Source organism: Plectropomus leopardus, chromosome 12, assembly GCF_026936395.1.
Source record: "Plectropomus leopardus strain MGB_pleo_1.0 chromosome 12, ASM2693639v1, whole genome shotgun sequence".
In the NCBI taxonomy this organism is placed as follows: Eukaryota; Metazoa; Chordata; class Actinopteri; order Perciformes; family Serranidae; genus Plectropomus; species Plectropomus leopardus.
The window spans coordinates 13646952-13656127 of NC_142187.1; the positions used below are offsets into that span (position 1 = coordinate 13646952).

General features: G+C 40.0%; 1 protein-coding gene across 1 annotated transcript in view; it reads left to right on the plus strand.

Annotated features, from left to right (window-relative positions):
• The window catches only part of slc1a7a (solute carrier family 1 member 7a), a 46489-nt gene extending 38669 nt beyond the window's left edge, over positions 1–7820 (plus strand). The window contains exons 8-11 of the mRNA XM_042497804.2: positions 289–483; positions 3603–3737; positions 4009–4108; positions 6115–7820. Coding sequence (XP_042353738.1) covers positions 289–483; positions 3603–3737; positions 4009–4108; positions 6115–6381 — 697 coding nt within the window. The 3' untranslated portion in view covers positions 6382–7820. The remainder of the gene's footprint in view (positions 1–288; positions 484–3602; positions 3738–4008; positions 4109–6114) is intronic.
• Positions 7821–9176: the final 1356 nt, after the last annotated feature.

Below are 9176 nucleotides of genomic sequence, written 5' to 3' on the forward strand. Positions count from 1 at the left end.
AGGGCTTAATTTAAGAGCATTGCAGTCAACCTTGGAAGTAGACCTTGAGGCTCTGATTGTCAGCTCAGAGAAAAATGAAAAAATAAAGAATAAAAAATAAATAAAATAAGGCAGTTTTAGAGTACTGTAGGTGTTTTTTGACTTGGTGGCCAGAGGGCCTCCCCACAGAGAAAATTTCTAAAATGTGTTTCATCTAGTAATCACACAGTAGCAGCATTGTGTGGTAATGTTCAGTTGATTACTCTGCTTGTATCATTACATGTTATTAATTATTGTTTTCTGCTGCAGCTCTGCCACTCTGCCTATCACCTTCAAGTGCCTCCTGGAGAATAACCACATCGACAGACGAATCATCCGCTTCGTGCTGCCTGTCGGAGCCACCATCAATATGGACGGCACCGCGCTCTACGAGGCCGTGGCAGCCATCTTCATCGCACAAGTGAATAATTATGAGCTTGACTTTGGACAGATCATCACCATCAGGTAAGGCCAGTTAAATTTAGGTCAAAACTGGCTCATATAATCTGACTTTGGTGGAAAATTCCATATAATAATATGTCAGCAGGTGAACAAACAAAAAGAAGGATATTGGTACTCTCAAATGAAATCCTCCTGGATCCTTTATCAATCATTAGAGAGTAAACTGCTAAAACTTTCTGAACATATTTAATTAGAATTGTTGGATGACTTAAAAATGTAGGAAAAAAGCAAAAAGCTTAAAGAGCCACTGTAACGACAGATAACTGTGCTATTTTCAGAAGATATCAGTTTTTGTTAGGCAAGCATGTGTATTATCTGTGACTTCAGCGTGGCTTTTTGATGAAGGTCAGCATGCAGTAAATGGCAGGAATAAGTCCATTATCCAACCAGTAAAATTGTCAAACTGGAGAAGCTGAATAAAACAGATACATACAGAACCATACAGAAACAAACTCAGCAAAGATTCCAGGAACTGTTATTTAGCTTAATTGTTATCTAACTGATGTTGTCCAGCCGACTTTTTTGACTCATCCTCACTTGTCAGGGCACGAAGAATAGAAATCACCACAATTTAGTAGGAAGTAAAATAATCTGATCTGATAATCTTTTTCACACAATATAATTTACTTAAGCATTCTGAAGCTATTTACATCTATATGAATTCACACAAAAGCAAACACAAAGAAAATGCAAAATATCTTCCCAATTACACCAACAATACACTTTGGTTATAATGACTTTTACATCGTCTGTTAAAGATTGGTTTTTGGAGTGGCAGAATAACCTTAGCCATGCTGTGTTATTGTTTGTCAGCCCAAAAGCAAAATGTGGAAACAATTTGCCCTTTTACTCCGAGTTCAAGAAATATTTAGAGGGTACCAGACCCTGTCTATACCGATATCTTTTGTTAATGGTAGTTTCCTCTTGGTTTTGGCCTCACTTTCCATCCCACTTTCATTCCTTTAAAATAATTCACAAAAGGAGCTCTTTAAGAAAGATGTATTATCTGATCAGCACTTTTACAAATGAGAAAAAAAAACTCCCCAAAAAATTTCGTCAGGGTCAAAAATGGTGCGGGCATACTTGGTTGTTTTTTGAGTGAAACGTGAATTAATCTAACATCACACATTTACTTTAATTCTGAATTAATAACAAATATTATGGGATTTACTAGATACACATATATGTAAATGTCACACAGATTACGCTTCATATGAGCTTCTTAGTCTGATCTGATTTCTGCTAAATCAGTCTGGAAGCCCCGGGGATACAGACAGACAGATAAAAAACCAACAGCCCCCTTTCCACCAACACCACCATGCTGTAACTCTTAACCCCAGGTACACAAGCCCACCCTGGTCGAAGAAAATGGCCTGTCCCTCCTCTGATTTCATGTCATGTCCTACTGTAATAACATTAAGCAGACCTCTCCTCACGGCTGCAGTCTGTGCCCATTCCCTCATAATCCCTTTGGCGGTAAAACCCATATGACCTGTATTACTCATCTCCCTTGTCACGCCAGAATTATAATAATTTTTCCCTCTCTGCATCCTGTTCCCGTGCCGTTTGGCTGCTGACCATGAAGCTGCTCCATCTGCATGCTAACCCAACCCCAACCCCCCTTTCAGCCCTTCAGAGGGACGGTCTGTCAGTTTGTGTCTCTGACAAAATATCCGCTCAATCATTCTCCCTACACAGTGGTGGAAGAAGTATTCAAATACTTCACTCAATTTAAAATTGTAATAGCTTTGCTGAAACAGTGTCCATGGGACTGTAATAAGAGTGACACTTGTATCTAAACAGTTTGTAGGGTGGTGTCAATTTTTTTGACTTGACAAAACCAAAAATACAAGAGAAAAAATGTTTTTTAAAAAAAGTGTTAAACAGTGTTCTCATCACTAACATAACATGCCAGCACACTCGGCTAACATACTAGAGTGTTTCTTCTCAAGGTGTGTGGGGCATGTTTTAACTAAGTGCTTTCTTTGTGTGGCCACAAGTTGTCAGAAACATTTTCAGGGTTTTCATTTCAAAGTGAGTCAGCTGTTAACATTAATAATGACTTCACTCCCCCAAATGACCATTTCAGTATAATTTACTCACCCCATGTTATGCTGAGTTGTTGAAGAAAACCTTGTTGCACGCCTTCATGGGGAACAAAGTATCCAAAAATGGAGAAAATTCTTGATGAAAAGGTCTTTCCTGTGGCACAACAGGAACAACACAGGAGTAAATGATGACATTAACAGTGGCTGGATTTCTTTAGCTGCTTTGATTTCAGGATCTTTTTATGCTGCGTGCTCGCTCACTGTCACTCTCACTGGAGCAGCTGACTGGAGCTGAGCCCTCGTTAGTGTTATTAGTAACACCTGTGCTTTTCCTACTATGACAAGTTCAAATGTGTGAAAAAGGTCTATTAGGGTAAAAGAGGGAATGCCTTTTACTTCGAAACCAAAGCAAAGCAACTGTTTACAAGCTCACACAACTGGTGCAGTATGGTTTTTGACCGGAAACTTAACCGAAAGTCAAACTCATCTATGCTCATGCTCTTTCTAATGCCAGATAAAAACAGTAATTTTACCTTACTGAAAACAAGAGTTTTTGTTCTACTACTACCCCAATCATTTTGTTTGTGTCATTGTGTGATTTTGGTGTTTTAAAGGGTTAGTTTGGATTCAGCAAAGTCACAATAACACAGTCAAACTGATTGTGGCATTAGGAGACCAGCAGCTCCTGCATTCAGTGAGGTAAAATCATTGTTTTTGTCAGCTAGCTTTGAAGAGAGCATCAATAAGTTTTATTTTACTTTCAGTTCCCTGTCTAAAAGGGCTGTTTCATCGGGAAATACTTAGCATACCACTGGATAAATAAGACTTGCATAAGTTGAGTGAGAGTTTGGGAAAGGATGTTTTCTGTTTTCAGCTAGCAGCAGTTTCTATTTTTTAGCAATTTATGGAGAATGTCAGGTGGTAAATTTGGCACCCTTTTTTATGTGTCCTGCTAGAATAGAAAGCTTGACAGGCAAACAGCCTCACTTTCCTTCAGTTCAGAAATATCATACACACCTGTGATATTTGCTGCTGTATGTAATAAAAAATGAATGCACTCTCTCTGTTCCTCAGCATCACAGCCACTGCAGCCAGTATCGGAGCAGCAGGGATCCCACAGGCTGGACTGGTAACCATGGTGATCGTGCTGACTTCTGTGGGCCTGCCCACTGATGACATCACTCTCATCATTGCTGTTGATTGGGCTTTGTAAGTTTCTCTTTCCATCATGAACAGCTGAATATACCACACCAATCAGAGATTTGGTCACATTTGAATGTCTTCCAGTAAATTTCAATCTAAAGCATCTTATGTGGAGCGTAGCTGCAATCACTAAAATATGCCACAATTGCACAGCAATAAGCCTCTACAAAACATGATCATCTCAGTGAACCACATGACCCCTAACTCTATAAACTCTGCAATTGCATGCTTTTTTTTCATTACCACTCTGGATGACTTTTATCATTGTGTCATCTAGGGATCGATTCAGGACCATGGTCAATGTGATGGGTGACGCCCTGGCCACAGGCATCATGGCTCATATTTGCAGAAAGGATTTCGTCAAAGAAGGAGAGCAGGTGAGAGGCTGCAAAGCAAACCAAATGAAATCACGAGCAGTGAAAAACACCTTTGCTCATTTCGATTCAAACACCCGTTGACCTGTTGATATAAATATTCATCTTAGTTTGGAAGACACAGAAAAGTTTATAATGCAGTAAATGTTATAATGTAGATGATTATTTCAGTAGGCACAGACTGTGTGTTTGAGTGTGTGTTTGTGTTGTTCGGCCTCTGACTGATATTAATACTCACCAGGACCTCCAGTTCTTTTTGTTATTTCCCTTCAGCCTCTATATGAAGCAGTTGCAAATTTTTGTTTCTTTGTGTCAGAAATTTGCATCTTAAAGCATCTTTCTATTGGTTTTGTATGTAATTGCACAATTTCTCAAACGCCAGCTATTTTCCTTACATCCAGTCATTATGCTTAGTTAGACTAATCAGCTCCTGGCTTGTGGCTGAATAGTTAAAAGGGGGTCATTTTGAAACCTTTTATTTGGATGTCCAGTTAATGTTGATGGTTAATGTGGTCGATTTGAGCAAAAAATACCTCAGTGCGTGTCATATTAACCAAGAAAGCTGAGTCCTAATCTGGGAGGCGTCTCGGCAGTGCCTACAGGTGTCAGGATGCATTGCACGGGGGTTTCTGATGCCCAAAGCTGTTACTTGGCCAAAACATAGCCGAGGGTGATTAAAACACTCACTAAATTGTCATTTACCCTCTCAGCCTGGTGGTTGTGGTTGGACTCATATTCTGGGATGCCGTTTTCGCTGTTGCAAACACAGCTAGTTTGCAATAAAGTGAAGAGGATTTTGTTTTTTAGCAGCATCACCGCCATGCCCCCTGGCAACCTAGAGGTGAAATCCAGCCTGTGGTTCTTCCCATCTCCAAAAACATCACTGTCATGTCAAATGATGCAGCTGGTTGCATAAACCACAGTTTGCAGCTGTGAAACCAGCTTCCTTTGTCAATACAGCACAAACTGAGGAATCTGTTGCTTCAATCGTCTACATTTACCATCAACACTGACATTCATATATATATATATAATATGTCAAGTTGTATTGTGCCATTTCATCACTTCTGTCAACATATCAGCAGGCTATGATCCTTGCATTTACCTTTCTGCAAAACACGTCACTATAAGCTTTTTGTATGGGGACACACCTATAAACATTAAAACCACTGACAGGTGACGTGAATAACACTAATTATCTTGTTAGCAGTGTTCTGCTGGGAAACTCTGGGTCCTGGCATTCATGTGGATGCCACTTGATACACACCATCCACCCAAAACACCGGCTCCCTGATGGCAGTGGCACCCAAGCAAGACAATGAACTATGCCACATCATAAAAACTGCTCAGGAATGGCCTGAGGAACGTGACAAACAGCTCAAGGCGTCATCTTGGCCTTCATATTCCCCAGATCCCAATCCCATCGAGCATTTGTGGGACATGCCAGTACCGAACAAGTCCTGTGTCCATGTCTTCGACAGGTCAGAGCCAAGTTCAACCCACAGTGGGGCCTCTGATCTGTTGCGTCATGGACACAGGATCTCTGGAGGTGTCCTGTGGTGTCTGGCACTGGGGCACTGGTGGCAGGTTCTGTTGCAAGGTGTCGCGCTGGCACATCCAAAGGATTCTTGATTAGATTGGGATCTTTGGACTTTGGAGGCCAGGTCAATGGCTTGAGCTCTTTGTCAAGTTCCTCGGGCCATTCCTGATCAGTTCTTTTTAGTGTGGCATGTTGCATTGTCCTGCTGTGGGGCCATTGCCATCAGGGAGTGTTGTTGCAACCAAGTGTGCTACCATACTTGGTTGCAACTGTGTTAAGGTGGGTGGAGCATGTTAGGTGGCATCCACACGAATGCCAGGAACCAAGGTTTCCCATTAGAACAACATTATCAGTGTTATTCACTTCAACTGTCAGTGGCATTAATGTTTTGGCTGATCGGTGTATAGCTGCAGATCAAAAATTCATGATGTTGTTTCCTTTTCTCCTCCTTGATCACTGCATCCACCAGGTGCCTCTAATCTGTGAAACTAAACCCATGATCAGCATCCAGCAGATGATGACCTATCAGAACCAGAAGAACGGCTGCTACCAGCCGCCTCCGCCCGGCAGCAAGCAGGACCACCTCTCCCCAGACGTGGCTCGCCTGATGCAGCTGGAGGAAGGCATCCGGCCGCTGGAGAAAAGGAAACACGCTCACTCCTCTCACCACAAGAGAGAGCACAGAGACAAGGACCACTGTTCCATTGATATGAACGGGCTGGAGACTAATGTATAAAAGCAGCCACCCTGCCAACAGGGACTGGCACGTCCACAGCTGCAGGACCGGCAGGAGAGGAAATTTCAGATTGAGGTGACTAAGTTCACACACTTTTGCCTCCGAGAAAGAAAGCAGCCCGGAATGGATGAATACAGATGATCCTGGGGGGAAAAATAGACTATTTTTCTTTTTCTACATAACCTAAATAATGACCCAAGATTGATTGTGTGTGTTTGTGTGTGTACATATTTATCAAAGATGTATTATTTGATACCAGCAGTGAAAGCGTGCCGCTGTAGCCGACAGACATTTCAAACCTGTTTGAGGTTTCACTGACATTCTCCCAGATCCGCTTCTCTCAAAGGAATACAGGAGTTAATATTAGATAAAGCTAAAGGAACCTACACCTCTGTGGACTGAACAACATGAAAACATCCAATCATATCTGTTTTTATTTATCATGACCTGGTTTGGTATGTTTTCATCATAATATTGGTTTGGGTTTTTGTATATTTCTTTTTTTTTCTGCTCACTGTAATGAAACTGAAAAAGTTGCCTGTTTGGAACATTCTTTCTATAAGTTTTCGAGACTCAATAACGCACACAACAACAAAAAAAAGACAATACAAGATAACTGAGCTTTAAAAAGAAACCGTTACCTGATCCACACATGCAACAGTTTGGTTCACATTCAGAAAAAATGGCTACAGTTTTGGGTTTTAAAAGGGGGATTATTTCCCAAATTTTCTCATGCCACACCTCTCCCTACACTCCTCTTCACTGCCTTGTTGTCCTGAGTTTGAGTGGGCACTGTGCCTCGTACCTGCAATACTGTACGGTTAGCACCAGAATCAAGACAAAAATACGACGTCACGATAAAACGAAGAGTGTTTGCCCTTGTGTTGAACTCATGTCAAGTTGTCCATGTACCCCATTGTATTTCCTCTTCGCCTTAATTGACCAAAGGAGAAGCATGCGGGACCAGAGCGCTACCGACATACGCCGAAACAGCTGAGACAAAACAACACAAGTAGACAATCACGGGTCATACTTGCAACTTTTGTCCATATGTAAGTGATATATGCTATACATGTATGTATTTCAAAAATTAAAAAAAAAAATGTAGATTTTACCGCCATGTTAGTATGTTTCAAGAGCTGCCACTGTGTCTGTAAAAAGAAACACTTCACCGTAGTCCAAAATGAATAAAAATGTATCAACTCTGTAAAAAAGAAAACGTCAAGACACGAAAAATATATATAAAAATGTACAAATAGGATGCTATTTAGGAGTTATTACTTCCGCCAAGGAGGTTATGCTTTCAGTTTGTTTGTCTGTTTGTTAACAGGGTTACAAAAAACACTACTGGAGCAAAAAAATAATAATTTCATGAAACAATGTGAAAGGGCGAACCATGGGCCAAGGAAAAACCCATTAAATTTTGGAGCAAATATAAATCATGGGGAGGACACTTGAATCATTTCTTATAATTCACTAACATTGCCAGAGAGGACATTTAGCCTTGGCAGAGGTCTGCGGTGCGCTCTGTGAGTGCCCTTCTAGTTTTTAATGGTCTGAGAATATGAGGTTTGACATACAAGACATGAAGGTGCAATAAAGGATTAGGTGCAAGTGCACAAATGGTTCTTCAAAATCTCCCATATTGAGTAAAAAAAAATAATGCTGTGAAGGGGGCAGATGCATGTTAACTCTCACATTAAAGCCATAGCTCAATAACATATGGACTTATAAAAAAACATTAGCAGGGCACAAAGCATTGGTGAGGTTGTTATGGTTACATAATGAGTTTCTTTTGTTAATGTTTCTGAAAAGCTGGATCAATACAGATGTTGGTAATTGATGTGACCGCCATATATCATGCTATCATTTAAGCTCTAAGTCTTTGCAAAAATGATTTTTTCATTTGCATTTGACAGCTATATGACATTTAGATACAGACATCCTGTCAAATAACAAGGAGCTACGGGGTGCAACAGGAAACCAGCTTAGTTTATTAATTCCACTTGAGTAAAATTTGTGATTTTTGGATGTTTGATATTTGGTAACAAAACCTTCCTCGTACAAATAAAAACTGAATTCACGAGCAGTGAAACACTCTTGCTCAGTTACCTGATCTGGTATATCTGCCATTGATGAGCCATAAGTTAGTGATAAGTTAGCCATTAGTTTACTCTGTCATGTTAAATTGTGACATTTTTAAAGCAAATAACTCAAGAAAAAGTTGGTAAAATGAGGAAGCTCATTGTGTTATGCTGCAGCTGCCACAGCAAACAAAAAATATTTATTTAATTAAATCGTTCTTATATAGTTTATCATTTATATAGTTTATGTAGAATAAGCATATTCATTTGTTAAACACTGTTCCCACACATTTTCATGGACAAGATTTTAAAACTATTCCATGATTTTTCAAAGACCCATAATAAAATGTCCATGACCATTCAAAACATATGACATGGACAAAACGTCACATGCATGGAGGATTACTTTAACAACTGATTTCATTACACACATCAAGCTTCCATGCCTTTTCCAAAAACTTCAGTAATTTTACTAAGTCTATGAGTTTTTCAGGGCTGGAAAATGAGATTGTGAAACTCCATGACTTTTCCATGGTTTTCCATGACTGTGGGAACCCTGATTATAGATTCTGACTGACTATTCTGTACTACCATTCCACTAAAAGAGCTTTAGAGACACTGAATTAATCCCAAAAGACAAAACCAAGCAGGCGACAAAACTGACGTGAAGTAAAAACAAAGTAAAAATGAAAAACACAAAAACTTAACCGG